The sequence below is a fragment of the Ambystoma mexicanum genome, chromosome 5p, assembly GCF_040938575.1.
Source record: "Ambystoma mexicanum isolate Mex_15411 chromosome 5p, UKY_AmexF1_1, whole genome shotgun sequence".
Taxonomy (NCBI): domain Eukaryota; kingdom Metazoa; phylum Chordata; class Amphibia; order Caudata; family Ambystomatidae; genus Ambystoma; species Ambystoma mexicanum.
In genome coordinates, this window is record NC_090930.1 from 104,930,579 (window position 1) to 104,948,194 (window position 17,616).

Sequence of the window (17,616 nt, forward strand, 5' to 3'; positions counted from 1 at the left end):
TTGGCTAAACACCGATTCCATGATCCCCCAGTTTCCTTCTGGAATGTTCGAGTGAATCAGAAATCCAGTGCCAGTCCTGATGGTCTTTGTTGGATATCTCAATAGAAGGATCAGCAAATTCTACACTCCTTCCATCACCATTTGCTGAACAAAAGATCTTTACCAGCCTTCAGGAACCCAATTTGAAAGGTTCTCATGCAGATTTGCCCTCTTTATCGAGGCCAAACTGCTCTCCTTAAAGGACACCTCAGAGATCATATCCCAGTGATCTTAAGGTGTCTATATCAGAGAAGATCATGGCCACCACACTTCTTGATTTGAAGTCCAGCTGCACATAATCTGTCCTGTCATCATATGGGGAAATGCACTTTGTCGATGTCTCCTGAGCAAAGCTATCTCAACTGTGGTATCTCGAGGAAAAGATTGATCACATTGTGACTGTTGGGCAATATCTTGCATTCTCCACCTTCTAGTCTTTCCCAAATTAGTCTTGTGGTGGGCTTGTGTTCTCTCCAATTTCTCTCATATTGATTTCTAGGCTCGACATGGACTCTTTGGTGGGCAGTTAAATTATCATTGATTTATTTTGTTTATAACACGCTGGAACAAAGCCCTCGGCCATGAAAGCGCAGACAAGAACGAAAGACACATAACACAAAGGGGATTGGTCATCAGAACTGAGTTAATCGAAAGAGACTATTCATTCAAACAGTGAGGTCTTGTTTTTGCACTTAATGGACACCATAGTATCCACCTCCTCATGATGAACAGCACAACAACACTGTGGCTGAGTCTTTTCTCTTTCCTGCCTTCCATCACACACCTCCCTTGATTGAACACGGCATGGCACAAAGTGCCAGGATCCTTTTGGATGTTAAGTATTCTGCAGTTTTCTCAAATACTCCCACGGGGTGGGTCTACCCAGGTGGCTCTTGGCTCACAATCTTTCTCTATGAGGATAGTTATTTTATACAAATTGGATTGGGGTTGAAATACCGAGTTACAAATATTCGAGGGAGAAAAGACTGAAGATAATTTTTTTAAATAACCTTCAGTTTTTTCTCCCCTGAACATTTCTTACTTGTGTGGGTTGTACTGACCTACTAGGCTCTGCCCTGCGACATCACTGTGTGCTGGTGGTACCAGAACCAGCAAAATGGCCGCGAAAAGCCCTATGCACGCTGAAGCTCTGAAAATTGCGCAGTGAAACCAGAAAAGATGGCTGCGAATCTACATTGCCTGTGTCAGTGGTGGAACAGGAGACCACACTGATGAAACCTGTCACTGGGCTGCCCACAGAGTGAAAATGGAAACCACATGAAAGGCAGTGTTTTCTTGCGAAGAAACCCAGAAGTGCTCTGAAATCCTTTTTTCCTTGGTCGCTGAAATTACAAAATAATGGTTCCAAACATCAGAAAATATCCAACATCCTTGCTGGGTGTTACCTGTCACCTTATTTAAAGAATCCACATGAGCACCCAATTTCAGGAAAAGCAGAATCCATCATAAGAATACCCATATTAAAAAGCATGTCACATGCCATATGGGCGCAGTACCACCGGCCGCCTGTATGACAGCTGTCATTTAGATGCATTGGTAGCTTAAACTTGTGCAGTTAAAATCAAATGGTTGCAATTAAGTGACTTGCCATCAAATGTAATATAGGTTGCAAGTATTTAATATCGATGTTTAAAAGACTGGAATTAGAGTTCTGTTTGCATGTTTTGAAATTATAAGTTTATTTTAATTAAACATTTTTTTTAACAAAGTGATTTTTAAAGTAACTGATGCAAGCCAAAGAACTACAAAGAAAATTCCACAGTTTTCCCCAACAAAAGGCACCTCTCTTCTGCTCTCGGGCCCAGGAACTCACATTCAGGTGTTAATGAAGAGGGGAGAGGATTTGGGCTGCTGCTCCTGGGAGAGACAAAGGACTTCCTTGATTGAAAGGATATGCAGATGCAAGTGTCAACAGAAGCCATGCCAGAGGAAAGAGGCGGGCATTGATCTTGAGCCACCACAAAGTTTGGGGGGCGGGAACAGACAGTTTTGTTTATTCTTAAAGCACAGAAAAGTATATTTTGAAAAGGACTGACAAAGGACTGTGCGAGTTTGTAAAAATTGTAAAATTACAGTATTGTTAATATGACATTTTTGGGTATGTTTTAAAAGTACTCAGAACTCTGTGCTATGTTCAGGGACATGACTGCAGATATTGTGGTTTTGTAGCAATTTTGGTGATGCCAGAAACATAAAACTTCATATGATTATGCCCAGATATCATGCGCACATAGGTGTAAATTTGTGGACAAATCAGACATTGGGTACCAGACCAAAAGTGCAGAAAATTGGCAAATCAAGACCCAAGCTCTCTCCGCGATGGGGCTTGGATGAATATTTGCTCCACAAAATCTATGATATAAATATGCTATTGCTATCAAGTTTGTAAAATTGTAAATATGCATTATAGGAAAAGTAGATTTCATGTGCAATCACAAAGGGGAGGTTTTTCCTGGATCATAAAACACATTGGGCCTCATTACAAGGATGGCGGAGAACCATGGCGCTATTAGCGTCATGGTTCATGCCGGTAAAATACTGGCACCGCCTTGGCGGAAAGGGGAATTAGCGCCCCATTCCAAGGTTGGTGGGGCAGTAATTCCCCCTTCCACCATTGCCCTTCCCCATTCCCATTTTTGCCCCATAGGGCATAAAGGGAAAGGGGAAGGCGCTAATTGCGGTACCGCAAATTGCAGTACCGTAATTAGCTCCCTGGGTCCCTTTGCAGGTTGGTTTTTAACGCCTGCAAAAAGCAGGCATTAAATCCCCCAACCCGCAAAGGGACCTCGTAGTAAGGCGGTAAAGATTTACCGGTACCAGTATTTTACCGGTACCGGTAAATCCTTACCGCCATCCGTGTAATGAGGCCCATGTCATGATGACACTCTGTTTTCTTCTCAAATCAAGAGAGAGGAAAGACCCTAACCAATAGAATACCTAGTGGTGTGCCTAGTAGAATTCAGCATACCCACCCCTTTAGGAAATACATAAATAGAGGCAGTTTAGGACCTAAAAGGACACACACATTCACCCACCAACCGATTGCTGGAGGAGCACTTTGCAAGAGAAATCCAGATTCCAGACTCCAGAACTTTGAAAGCAGAAAGGCCCATTTCCAAAGCTGAACCCTTCTCAGCTTGGCCTTTAAAAATCCAGAAACCAGATTTTACCCCAGACCTCTAAGGGGAACAAAAGAACAGCCTGGCTGTGCTGTACTGCTTTCTTCCTGCCAGAATCCAAAGATCCAACCCAGTAGAAGATAGCTGCGAACCAGAACCAGAGCCCGTCAGATCCAGTCCGGTCCCACCGTGCGGTGTCCAGGGTGCCATGCTGATTGCAGAACCAGAGCGCCGTGAGTCCAGTCCGATGTGCTAGCTGAATTCCTGTCCAGAAATATCCCTGACCAGATCCCTGACGGGTCCATTCCAGACATTGGTAGTGAGTATCCTTAGCATAGGATTGTCACTGGCATATGTATTGTTCATCAGTCATCCTATCCAAACCCATTCTCTTATCTCTAGAACTCTATTGCTAAAAATCAGTTTGTATTGCCTGAACTATTTCTCTTTCCCTATAGTCTTTTGCAATAGTAGTGTTAAAATCATCTTTGAGCTGATATATTTTCTGAAGAAAGGCGAGCGTCTCGGCAGGCCAAACCAACCAGTGATATCCTGGGCTGGTGGCTGTGCTGTCGTGTAGTTTGCATCTTCATAGTCTCCCCTAGTGTAAAGAAACCTTTTTTATTAATTTTTAAAAAGCGCATTCTTGTTTTGCAATTTTGACTCTTTCTAAAATAAAAATGACCTCACAAAAACCTTCATAACTTCTTCACTGTGTATGCTAGTAAACACAATTTAAGTGTCTAATTGAAGCTAACATCCTCAGCTTTCCAACTAACCCAAAACCGCATCTCGTCTTATAGTTATTCTGCAATCTGCACATTTTTCATTTGGCTCAAATCTATCACGTGTGAAATAGCTGTTCATTGCATCCGACCTCAGAATTAAGGTTTCAACTTGCTAGTTATTCAATAATCATTTCTAGTGTTTGTCTGATACCATACAAAGTGGCTCCCACTAGTATTGAAACCATTTTAGTGAATTAAATCCATTTTCAGTGTTTTTACCATTCATGCAAAGCCCACTTTAAACCATTTTTGACAGGTTTGCAATCATTCCTGTTTCTCTCTCTGTGTTTGCTGGGGGGAAAGTGGGATTGATACTATTTTGTTGAATTCTGTATTCCTGAAACCTGCTTTCTCTCCTTTGATCTATTTATATTGCATATTGGGGGGATTGAATAGTGTGCAGGCGGAAAGAGTAATCACATTGCATTTTGATCGAACCCACACAAAGTATCATTCTATGCTGCATTATTTTTCCTATCATTACTCCGTGTGATTAAAGAGATTTATTATGACATCACCCCATTGTTGATCATTGCATAACCATTAAAATAGGAAGAGCACTTTTTTGCGGCCTATAACTCCTCTTTATTTTTGCAAAGTTTGGTGATGTTTGGTCCGGGGAGGCTAGGTTATAGAGGTGTCCCAAAACGTCTTTTTTTCCCATAGACTGAATGTGGGGAAACTTTGCACATGGCTACAGGCCAAACCGCTGGATGGATTGGCACCAAATTTTTGGCAGGGGCAGGTGCTTGGTCGTGAAAGCATGCTTTTATAAATTGTGTGACAATCTGTCCAGTAGTTTCCTTAAAAACGATTAAAAAAGTATGTCTCTAAAAATTAGTGATATCTATGTCCGCTCCACGGTCACACTTCCCTGTTTGCTCCGTGGAGCAGATTTTAATTGGCTATTCCATGGCGTGCTGCCCACAACCATGTTGCGCTTTCACCGATTGGTTGTGCCACAGCGTGAAGTGTGTCATAATGTTTCGATACCGCCGCCATATTTACTTCATTTTCTGTTGGACGGGGACATCGCTGCTAACATGCATAAACGAAGAAGACACCAATGCACTTGTTACACTTATGGAACACTGTTTCGAAAGATGAGCATTAATGAGATGTGTCAGTAGAAAGTCAAACATTGGTCTATTCTTGTTACCAGTGTCATACGGTACAGTGGGACTTGCTACTCATTGTATGACATGAACTCACTGCGTCCATGTTACAATACATAAACAACATTATTGCGGTCAGACTGGCGGGAATCTGAGGCAGCCACCTGCACTGTTCCGTACACACAGCACTTCTGCACGTGTACCGGAGTAGAGGTTCTCATGAATAGCTGCTGATATGTTGTTACAAAATGACAACGTATTTGCATTCGGAGTGAAGGTCACTTGATTTTCTCTTTTCAATACGAGCTCAGTACGGCCACATATTTGTCGGCACCCATAAGGGCCACTTGTTTTTTTACCTTGAGCTACAGGGAAAAAGCAGAAAGAATGCAGGGAGTAACAGTTTGGAAAACATATTGTTTGATAAGGTTATGCTTCAAAAACAGCCACATATTTGTCGGCACTCATAAGGGTCACTTTTTTTTTTACCTTGAGCTACCGGGAAAAAGCAGAAAGAATGCAGGGAGTAACAGTTTGAAAAACATATAGTTTGATAAGGTTATGCTTCAAAAACATTTGTAAGGAACATGAACTATCAGTTCCCGAAGAGGCACTCTTCCAAATACCCTACTGTCTGACTGTTCTGAACGCTATGGATGCGGTCCACATTATGTAAGTTTATTTTTGACGCCTGTGTACTGAACCGGCATTAAATTTTTAATTTCGAAAAGAAAAAATGTATTATTGCTAATGAATTACAAGGTTTCTGTGCCGTTGATTTTTTTTTCCCATTATGGCAATTGCACATTGTCGCCGTTTGTAGGGTGCCACTACATTTCCCCAAATTAAATTAATATTTAGTAAAAATGGTATGTGTCACAATTTTGGTTTGTGCAGAGGTTGCGTATTGATACATGTTTTATTTCCCCTTTCCCGCTCAGTTACTTCCAAAGAAATGTTTTATTATTAATAATGACGTACCACCTTTCTGTACCGTTGAAATTTCTTTCCCCTTTATGGGGATTGCATATTGACTCCGTCTGTAGGGTCCCACTACATTTCCGCCTATTAAATTCATTTTTACTGAAAATGTTATTTGTTACAACTTTAGTTTGTCCAAAGGTTGCCTATTAACACATGTTTTATTTCCCCTTTCCCCCTCAGCTACTTCCTTCCCCATTGTGATTGTCATGGATTGCAGTTGCTGAGTGACGGCTTTTTTAACCGTCAAATACAACTGTTCATCACCGATTGTCTGTGCATTATAATTCAGTGGGATGACCGTGTCGGACCTCTATGTCCTTACGCTGCTGTCGCCATAAGGAGTAACATTCCATCCATTCTGGTGGTGTAGATCACAGCGATTGGCGTTGTCTTGCAAATCAATGTGCGAGGAAAATGACTACTGTGCAGACAACGCATGCTTTCTGTGTGGGAAAACAACAACGTGGCCATCACCATTAACATTTTCATTGTCGACCAAAGAGACAAACTTACTATTTCTATGGAAATGTGAATAGGGTGATCATTTCGCACAGTTTATTGTGAAATAAAGCTACTTTACTGATTCTTAAATGTTAGTGTTTTTTTTACAAATGTACTCTCCTATTTCAAAATGTGGTGTACTACGTTGCAGGTTGTAATGTGTTCTTTTGTAGGTGATGCATCACGGCACGTACGTCCTTATGGACGCATTTGTTTACGCTGCCAAGGAACGTTATGGAAAAATGTATTGCATACCACTTGCTTTGGCTATGGGAGGGTCAGGCCCATCTCATATGCTTTAGTGCCGTCAAGTCAATTTCTGTCACCCAGATTCCCCATTAACCAACATTAGGTCAGAATGATTACTATATTTCTAAAAGAGGAAAAATGAGGTAAGGTGCACTGAAAGTGTTTGCTGTATAGAAATGTTTGTAAAATAATACATGGTTACACCCTCCCAATACACATATCTTCACACCTTTCGACCTGTGCCACTTACAATATTATGTGTCAAGAGGTGAGTGGTAATGGTGTTGCTTGCAGTATTTCTGACGTGATTGCACTTGACATCACAGAGTTTGTTGGGATTTTGTGCAGAGTAAGAAGACTACTCGTTTGTGTTTTGTGCGCACATTTTTACAAAAAGAAATTACTGTATGCACAACACATGTATGTACAGGTCATCGCCAACGACCGAAAAGGTTCGTGTTGTGCATGTGGTAGTGTTTTGATGTTTGACAAGTGTCGTCATGTACATAACAAATCAACGGTACAGCTTCCGTCTCTGAGGGGTAGGCTGTAGGTATGGCTAGTGGCCACAATGTCAGGGATGTCGGTACTGGCCATTACTGGAAGGGACAAAACATTGCATTGAAGTCGCAATCTCCACCAGGGACTGGCTTTCTGGTAAAGGTCTTGCTCATAATGACATATTTCACAAGGAAGAAAAACGTGGTCATGCCACTATGGTCACACGGTTTCATGTTTCCTTTCTGCAGGCTGTAATGGAAAGCGAAGAAGGGTTTCTATCCAACACCCATCTTCCCTTTCTATGGTGGCCATCTTGGAAAAGGATTTGTTTTCTTCAGCTGGGAACACCAGAGGCGTTCCGGTTGAAGACAAAAAATCCTCTTTTTTGGTACCACGGGTTACTGCTGTAAAATCTCGATTGCTAATGGCATTCATCCCCCATTTTCTGGGGAAGAATGGGGGTTAATGATCCAGAGACGTCGGTATGCACTTTTCATTGTATTGTGCTGCAAACTTGCCTTGTGGAGTTCTGCGCCAGAAATTTTGCCGTTACAAGTTCCTAAAAGAATATACAATGTACTTCCGCACTATCAACCAGACACACATGTTATTGTGAAGTGTGTAAGGGCCTCATTACGACACTGGCGGAATGGGTTAACGGGTGCCGCAAAAGGATGCAGACCCGTTAAACCCGTTATGCCACATTACGAGGTCCCCTCGCTGGACACGGTAAGCACGCCTGGCAAAACCAGGCGTGCTTGCCGGGTCCCGCGAGGGGACGAGCGAGCAAACAACGGGCCACTCGTAATCAGCCCGTGGTTTGCTTCCTCTCCCATTCCCATTCAGCCCTGTCGGGGCTGAAATGGGAATGGGGAAGGTCTGGGTCCTTGGAGGGAGGAATTACCGGGCCCTCCAAACTCGGAATGGCCCGGTAATTCCTCATTCTGGGAACCCGGACACGATTTCGGTGTCAGCCATGCCGCCAATAGCGGCATGGCTACTGTCGAGGTCGTAATGAGGCCCTATGAGTTTCCGAACACGCCTCCATGATGTGCACCAGCATATGATAATGTGGAATTCTTCGGAAGGTGGGCAGTTAATTCAAATGTTCCTTTACAGTATGCTTATGTGTTACTATTAGAAACTTGATAAATGACTAGAAAAATTTTGTTAAAGAATTTGTTATGATTCAATTACACTCTTAAACACCTATGGAATTCAGTGAAAAAAAACGTTGTTAAAGGGACGTTATGTTTTCGTTGCACTACTAAAAACCTGTAAAATTCACTACAATACAAACTTTGTTAAGGGGACGTTGTGGTTAAGTTGTCGTACCAAAAACCTGTGCACTTCACTAAAAAAACGTTTCCAGCCTGCCATTATGGTTCACATTACAACCTAAAAACCCCTGAAATTCGCCAGTTATGGTAGGCTAAGCACCCACTCCTGCCATTAGCACTGTGCACTGCTACCACAACCCACCCAGAACATGAAAGATGCAATCATAAATGTCATTGATGACATCACTGACAACATCACATGTTTCACCCCTTTGTTTGTCTTCACTGCCATATATATCATATATATATATATATATATATATATATATATATGTATATTCAGTGAAAAACCTTTGTTACTGGGATGTTATAGTTCACAGTAAAACCGAAAAACACTTGACAATCCCTAAATATGGGACGCTAAACAACCATAACTCGCACCACCAAATACTCATATTTGTATGTGTTGTTGTCTCTTTGTGTTTTGTCTGTATTAAGTGTAATTATGTATTAAGTGGGTTTTATTAGCTACTTATTACATGTTTCACAGTACGCAAAACTCTAATAAGAAAGCAGTTATCATTTCATTATTCTACATGGCAAGATTATGAATATTGCACCTTCATCATGTATGCTGCACACACTGCCTATGTTTGTGCATGAGTAGCTTAGTATACTGGATAGAACTTCATATTAGAATGCTATTTATATCAATGCATTGCTTAATGCACTAATTATCTCATGATATTTATCCCAATGATCCTTGACACTTTTTGGTCAACATTATAAGAATCCCTCCTACAGAGTTTTCATGAAAAGTAAATGCACATGTGATGTCGCAGTGCATGGTGGCGCGAGTTATGGTTGCTTATCTTACCATAACTGCCGAATTTCAGGGGTTTTTCGGTTTTACTTGTTTTTAGTAGCGCAACTTAACCATAACGTCCCTTTTAACAAAGTTTTTTCACTGAATTTCATAGGTTTTTAGTAGCGCAACTTAACCATAACGTCCCTTTAACAAAGTTTTTTTACTGAATATATATATATATATATATATAAAAGAAATATTTTTAACTTTGCAAAACAGCCTGCTTCCTGGTTCAGTGTGACCGGGCGGGATTCAAAGAGAGGGGCGTGATATAAGGGTACATCATTCAGAAATGAAAGAACTTATAGACATAAATACATAATTAAGGGTTTCAGCTGTGCATCACACGCTAGGCATTGACTTAGGTGAAGTGCCGGGTTGAAACCACTTACACTTGGCCCATCCCTTACCCACACACCCGCCCACACCTCCCACACCCTCAACACACCCCCACCACCGCCCCCCTACTTACCTTGCTTCTGACTCACCTGTTCCCTTTCACTTCCGTGATCGGGTACCAGTGCTGCAGGGTCCTTTACTTTTTTTTATAATGATAAAAGGCATGCAATTAATTGGGTTAATAACAGCACGTTTCCTCCAGTTGTATAGCATAGTAAGAGCTAGAGAAAATATGCCTTTCCATATCATTGTATACATTGTGTATCATATAGTTGCTTCATTATGGAAGCTTGGGATGGTGGGTCAACTGCACCTTCCTCTCCCCATTCTCTTTATGTCAATCAGACTCTGGTGGGAGTGAGTGAATTTGGGGGAGGCAGTGTTATTACATCTGGCTCTCCCCTATTCATCAGGTCTTTAATTAACAAATCTATATGGCATTTGGTGAATTTTCCATGCACCATAAATAGCATTTTGTAAAATCCCCATGCACGAGAACGAGTTTCATACAGTGAAAAGCAGGACCATCATACAGGGTTTTGAGGCCTGAGCACAGAAAGACTCGCCCCACCCCCAAACCAATCAAATGAAGGGATCCAAGGATCTCTTTAATTACCTAACCGCTGTGTCCCACAGTCATGACAATAGCTTGCTATGCTGCACTGGCAGGGATCAAAGTGAGCATGGGCTCCCCCTTCAGCCCTGCTGGAATCAGAATAATAAACACGTGGCATTTCAAAGGCAACATGAGCGGGTCCACGACAAGGGCACTTGCGTTCTAGCATAGGTATACAATATAACAAATGGCACCACATGGGACGTGAGCAGGAATGCACACAGCGCTCAGATGAGAGGCTCCAGCAGGAGGCGCAAGAGCTCAAGCATGGATACAAGGTGCATATTGGAAGCAGCGGGGAAGGTGCACATACCTGTGCTGTAAGCACAGCGCCTAGAGGCCCTCGGGCTGGGTGCGCTATATACATTACAAAATAAATAAATAAAGCATAGGCAAATGGTACAGATCACAAGCTGCGAGGAAGCTGCATTTATCCGAACATAGCCTAAGATTAAAAGAGGGCCAAGGCTTTCAATTGATGTTGCTTTGGAGATCGAAGAAGCAAATTACTCTGTAGTGTGCACCTCTCTGTTGACTGGTTCTGTAACTAGCATATTCATGCCCAACGGTCTTGTACGCTTTTATTCATACAAAAATAAATAAATACATACAACTGTTCTTACAGAGGAAGCAGCATTATATGCAGCTAAACCATGAGGGTGTCTCAGAGAGAAACGTTTAAAATATTAATCGAAATACACTTTGGTTCGGCACTATGAGCTGCCCAGGATCACACACGTTGGTGAAGCAATGGAGCTGGGATTTAATCCCCATCACAATAAACTGATATTTCTGATTAGGCCAACTGCCGATAGTCATTTTCTGCCAGGGACTTTGAAAGAGTCACATTGTAAAGAAGAACATTCTAGTAACAAGCACAACTTGTTTGTGTTAGATCAACGGACCTAGAAATATGCTTCCTGGAGGGCTATGACATTTGGCCGACTTTCTACAGTCTAGAGCCCCCTCCAAACAATTTCTCGACATGAAAAAAAAAACAAAAATCATGCAATTGTCCAAGCAATGCCACCAAAATGTGAGAGAGTACACCTTTATGTCAAAGACAGCACAGGCATTTGCAATGGTAACATACAATCTGTCCAGGATCACAGTGTTACCAGGAGTGAAAAACAAAATATCATCATCACCACTTTGCTTCGACTGGCTCCAGTTTGGCTACCTAACTTCCTATCCCAACTAAAACATTATGCTCTTTAGTTAGGGAGATACATATATGTCCATGCTGGGCCCCAATGTCAAGTTTGGAGGTTCTGATCCTTTGTTAGGTATTGGACAGGAATGTTATTTCGTAGGACGGTAGGTGTTACCATAATTAATGTTTACATACTCATATTTATGAAACCTCGGAAAGATAAAAGGCTGAGTATTCTGGGATTTGACATTGTCATCTGGTATATGAACACAGAACTCAGCAGTAATCGCTTAACACTCTGAGCTACCTGTGTAACCATTACAGTGTACACCTTTTTGAATATGCCTTTCAATTTCGAGTATTGCACGTGAGCAATGTAGTCCCCAAAGGAAAGTGAAAACGCTACACACCTTGTGCTCTAGTGCAGTCGCAAATTTAATTGTCAAAGCAGCAATCTAGAGGGATTGGAGCCACAGCAGCGCACTACAGAGTCATGACGTGTTATTTAATTCGTATTCAAAATGTGCCCTGACTTCCTTGCATCCTAGAGTAAGGTGGGTGCCCTGCTAGGGTGGGGGCCCGTGTCCGTGCCACATTTGCCCACCCATTAAGAAACGCAATCTTCATAGAATTCCAAACTATCCAAGTGAAACTGCAAGCATCGATATGAACGCCACTGTGCTCCGCTGCACTTATTAACTATAAGTAAAAAAGGCTGGTCAATACCCGCATGTACTCACCTTTGCCGATGGCAAGGCACGTGGCAAGCAAGGTGACCCCCATTACCAGCGCCATCAGGCAAACCTTCCACCTGGATCTGGCGAGTTGCACTATAAATCCAAGCACGTCAGGTCAATGTGACTCGTGAAACGCAGCCTTGTGGGTACCAACCCTTCGTTCCGTGAACACGTAGTTCCCAAAAGTGGCGGAGAGGGCAGGCTGCATGCCTCGAGATGGACTTTTATACGGTGCCCCACCCCTCTTTAACGCGCTTACACTTCTTGCGTCATTGTCCTCCCTGCACATTGCCAGGACTGTCATTCACAGCAGGAAGTAACATCGCGCCAGGTCACGGGTTGAGAAGTGAAGTGAAGTGCCAACCCAGATTATAGTGCCTGGTGGTTCCCATTCGGATCTCACTTTGGGCTTCATCGTAAGTTATGTGGCAAAGAAGAAACAGGCGGTATTTCTGAATGTCTTTTGTGTTAGCGCTTTTCATGATTATGGATTTTAGAAACGTGAAAAACAAAACGGTTGCTTCTGCAGGGCAGTAAGCATCCAGGGAATTCGGCGGTTACTGCACAGGCAGAATTACCGCTCGCCACGTACGCCACGTGCAGTAATTCTACCTATCCCCAAGTGTATCCTCTGTGGGGGTAATTCATCGAATTCTGCGCAGAAGTGGCGCACGCGGCTGGCGCACAGAGGGAGCGTGCGCCAGCCGCGTGTGCCAAAACCTATTTTGACGCACAGCGTATTCATGGATACTAACATCCATAATCAGCCGTGGCACAGAGTGGCGCAGCGACCCTGCAGCAGCACCAGTTACTCCCCCAACCCCGCCCTGTGCACCAAAAACATCACACAAATCCGGTACATGGCGCAAAGGCCAGTGGACCAGCATACAAAACCCCACCACGAAAACGCGCTAACAGCCCTCACGCGCCAGCGAAATCACATGTAAAACACCCCGCGCACCCCTCGGATTATGCATACCCATCTCACGCCAGTGAAATCGTGTGGAAAACACCCCGCGCACCGCTCGGAATACGCGCACGCCGCTTGCGCCAGTGAAATCGCGTGGAAAACTCCCTGTGCACCCCTCGGAATATGCATAGTCCGCTCGCGCCAGCAAAATCGAGTGGAAACCTTCCCGCGCACCCCTCGGAACACGCGTACCCCAATCACGTGGAAAAAGTCCCCCCTGAGGTGTGGGCTGCCTGTGGGACATGGACTGGGGTGAAGGGCTGCCTGCGGGGCATGCCAGGGGTGAAGGGCTGCCTGCAGGTCATGGCCAGGGGTGATGGGCTGCCTGAGGGGCATGCCCAGGGGTGAAGGGCTGCCAGCAGTGCATGCCCAGGGGTTATGGGTTGCCTCTGGGGCATGCCCAGGGGTGCTGGGCTGCTTGCGGGGCATGCCCAAGGATGAAGGGCTGCCTGCAGTGCATGCCCAGGGGTGATGGGCTGCCTGTGGGGCATGCCCAGGTGTGATGAGCTGCCTGCAGGGTATGTCCAGGGGTGAAGGGCTGCCTGCAGGGCATGGCCAGGGGTGAAGGGCTGCCTATGGGGCATGCCCAGGGGTGATGGGCTGCCTGCGGTCATGGAGAGGGTGGATACTCACTCCTAGTTTTGGAATGGAATGCGCTTTGTCAAAGATCTGGTCAAGGGGTTTGGACTGCACTCGCCTCCAGACAGGTCTCAGGCATGGAATTCTGATCACAGCACGGCCTCTGGTCTGCTCCGTCCCTCGGTCTGGATCTGACGGTTCTGGGTTACATCACTGCTCTCTCTGGATGTTGGTTCTAGCACAGGGTTTGTGGCTAGAATCAAACAGCACAGCCGGGCTGTTGAAATAGTTTGGTTGCAAAAGATTTTGAGGCCTGCTGAAGAGGATCCAGCTTGTGTATTAGGCCCCTCTGCTTCAAGTTCTAGAGCTTGGTTCTAAAATCTGGTCTCTGGATCTATCTGGAGTCTCTGTCTGGATATTATCTGGATCTGGTCCGGCAGAGTGCTGCGCAGGAATCAGTCGAAGTGGAAAAATGAGTGTGTCCCATCTGTCCTGAGCAGTCTCTTTTTATGTGTTTTCAAAGTGGGTGTGGAGGCTGACTCTACATGCCCAACCCACTAAGGATTTGATAGGTTAGAGGATTCCCTGTGATCTGACTGGAGAAAGAAGTGGTGAGTTATTCTGTGTCATGAGGTGTCATGTTTTTGGTTTAAGGAAAGAACACTTCCCTTTGTGTCCATACAGCATATCTTCTTTTTGATAAAAATACATATTTACAATATACATAACTTGTTAATATTACCTAAATTGCATGACAGATTGCTTAAGGTACAGTTAGGTTCAAGTCACATGTTTCTACGAGCTTGGGTTCAGAAATGACAACTTATTTTCGTTTTTGGTAGGTTTTCCAATATCGGCTCTACACCAAATTTTACACAGACATACACACCCTCTGTGAGCATATGACTGTAGGTTTTCATGTTTCTAGCATAAACACTGTACCTACAATATTGAGAAATCCTGGGGTTTGGTCTCAGAACATCGTACAGATTTCAGCTTAGTCTAAAACTGTGAGTGCATTTTTCATATTAAGAATCCCAAAGTTGTACATTTTTGTCAGCTTGGTAAAATTTGTTATAAGCAATTTTATAAAACATACATTTGCTCTCAATTGAATTCACATCTCACTCTGGTCCACCCCCCCAGAGCTGGGTGAGTCAGATATCACATGTCTTATTTCCAGCTAGGGCAGCTGTGGGCCAGTCACACCCAAATCAGCATATTCTATTCAGTTGAAAGAATCCATTGTCTCTTTCCTCCAGGCTGCAGGGAAAATCTCCTCCCTCTTAATCAACATGACCATGCAATATCCTGCCTTCTGGTGTGGAGTCCCCAGGTGTGAAGGATTCTCATGAAAGGCAAGCCTTTTGAAGTCTGAACTACATCAGGTTACTTCCTGATCAATTGCAACCTAGTTCCTTATGGAAAAAATACATTTATAACTTAAAATAAGCAACATGTCTTTAATCAAGTCTTTTTCAACATGAAATCACTGTGTAGCACTCTATCTGGCATTTTGATGGAATTTTCTTTTTTGGCATAGTTTGAGTTCAATTGTTTAACCTTACAAAAGTGGCTGTTTTAAAACGCCGGCTTTCTGGTAGAGGTGAGTAACGGTATTGCACCCATTTTTACAGCTTTCTTCCCATCAAATGTCTTTGAAATAGGGGGGTTTGCTCTGAGAACATATGAGTCTTGCTGATATTGTATTGATGTGGATTTTTGCAGTAATGATGTGGAACACCCAACAAGAAGGTTGGATCTTTTTAGGTGTTTTTGTGAGCCATGATTTTAGCACTTTTTGATACCAAATAAAAACAGATTTTTGAACAGATCTGTATTCCTTTGCAATCAGCATTACTTTTTCCAAGTGGTTTCAGGCTACTGTGTGGGTAGCCCAATGGTGGTTTTAGGCAGTGGTCTCCTGTGTTACCACTGACATAGGCAAACGTAGATGGCAGCCTATTTTCCATGTTTTCACTGCACACTTTCTGGTGATTTCTGGCCAGCAGCATGCTTTCCGGCGGCCATTATGATGTTTCCGCTGCCAGCAATGCCTAGTGATGTGGCAGGGCTTGGATGAGCGGGTTACAACATCCCACAAGAAACACACAGCACACGGGTTTGGGATTTGCGGATTTGGATTGGCCAATGTGCATGCCAACAGGCATTCTGTCTTTTGTTGATGGTACTGCTGGTGGCATGCATTTGTCTATGAGTTTGTATGTGTGGGAGGTTGTTGGTCAGTCATTTCATATGATTCCATGTCAGGTGTGATTGTCTCAGGCCTCTTTCCATTTATCATGTGTCACTTTGTATCTAATTGGTCATGTGTTGTGCTTTTGGTTTGCTCTCCTGCTGTTGCATGCCATGTCATGTTGTGGCCGACAAGGGTAATGTGGGTTGGGAGGGTTTGGGTGACGTAACCCCACTGATTGTCATGGCCTGTTTTGCAGGGGGTGGTGTGATGTACACCTTGCATGCGTTCCTTTTGGTCGCACAGGATTGGTTATGTTTAAGTAGCTAGGGATGCACACAATGTAGCACTTGTGTGGCAACATTCTCAGGGTGGTAAGGTTGTGACAGTTGACTGTCTCTTCGTCATCATCGATTGTCACCTGGTGTGTGCCAGGCCTGTGTGCACTCTGCAGGGGTGGGGGATTAGGTGAAAAATGTGGCCACAAGCTGGGTCCGGGCTGCCTCGCCACGTGCCCTTCCCCTCCCATGAGCAGCGCCTGTGCCTGTGGTTGGGGAATGTGGGGGCACCACCATGTCCACCGGTACGCCCTGCTGTGTTGCAACATTGTGCAGGACACATGCTGCCACAATGATCCTGCACACTACTGGGGGTGCATATAGTAGCTGCCCACCAGAGCGGTCAAGGGAGCGGAAGCATGACTTGAGCACTCCGAATGTGGGCTCCACTATGCCCCTGGTTGCAATATGGGCAGCATGTATCTTACCTGGGTTGGTGTGGTGGGGTTCCGTATTGGCATCATCATGTGGTTGCTCAGAGGGTAGGCACTGTCCCCTGGGGAGGTCAGGATGGTTGCCATTAGTTGGGTGTGTGTATTTGTCTGTGTGTGACATGCATTTTGCTGCGAGAAATGGGACATTCATCGTAGATGTATATACGTGTTTGTTGTTTGCGCACACTTTTACACTGCGCGGGGATGCCTCCGCCTGCCTTCGTGTGGCGGACGTGTTTATGCCTGTGCGTGTCTTTTGGTGTGCACGGGTTTCCCGTATTCGATTCCATGAATACGTGTTGTTTGCACGCGTTTGGGCGTTCCCTGTATTTCCCAGCAGTACTTCCCCAGTTACGCCTTCATTTTCACGCATTGTTCCCCATTCTGCATGTTCCGCCCCCTTTTTGGTGTGTGCGCTACACGTTGTGCGCTTCCCCTGTGCGCATTGCTCATGGCGTTCGCGTTACAGTCATGTGTGCGCCCGTGTGCGCCTCCCGCGGATGTGGCGCACATCCCGGGGAAAACACGTGCAGGGCCTTCCATGAATCGCATGCGTGCGCTTGCTTTTTCACACTTGCGCAGGCTTGTGCCACGATTTTCGGCGCACATTTGTTCCATGAATCGGCCCCTGTGACTCCATAACGGGATATAGAGTGGACCAAAAAAAAAAGCAGTGGAACTGTGAGCCGGGGGGGGGGGAGCAACCTGTAACGCATTGTTCAAGGGTT

The 17,616-nt window shown here is 44.3% G+C and overlaps 1 protein-coding gene across 3 annotated transcripts in view; it reads right to left on the reverse strand.

The window, feature by feature from the left end:
* LOC138480763 (titin-like) overlaps positions 1 to 12,576 on the reverse strand; it is a 557,826-nt gene extending 545,250 nt beyond the window's left edge. The window contains exon 1 of one of the 3 annotated variants that reach the window (XM_069612496.1): positions 12,374 to 12,576. In XM_069612496.1, coding sequence (XP_069468597.1) covers positions 12,374 to 12,428 — 55 coding nt within the window. In that variant the 5' untranslated portion in view covers positions 12,429 to 12,576. The remainder of the gene's footprint in view (positions 1 to 12,373) is intronic. The other 2 variants (XM_069612497.1, XM_069612498.1) reach the window with 2 other exon arrangements.
* Between the last annotated feature and the right edge of the window lie 5,040 nt (positions 12,577 to 17,616).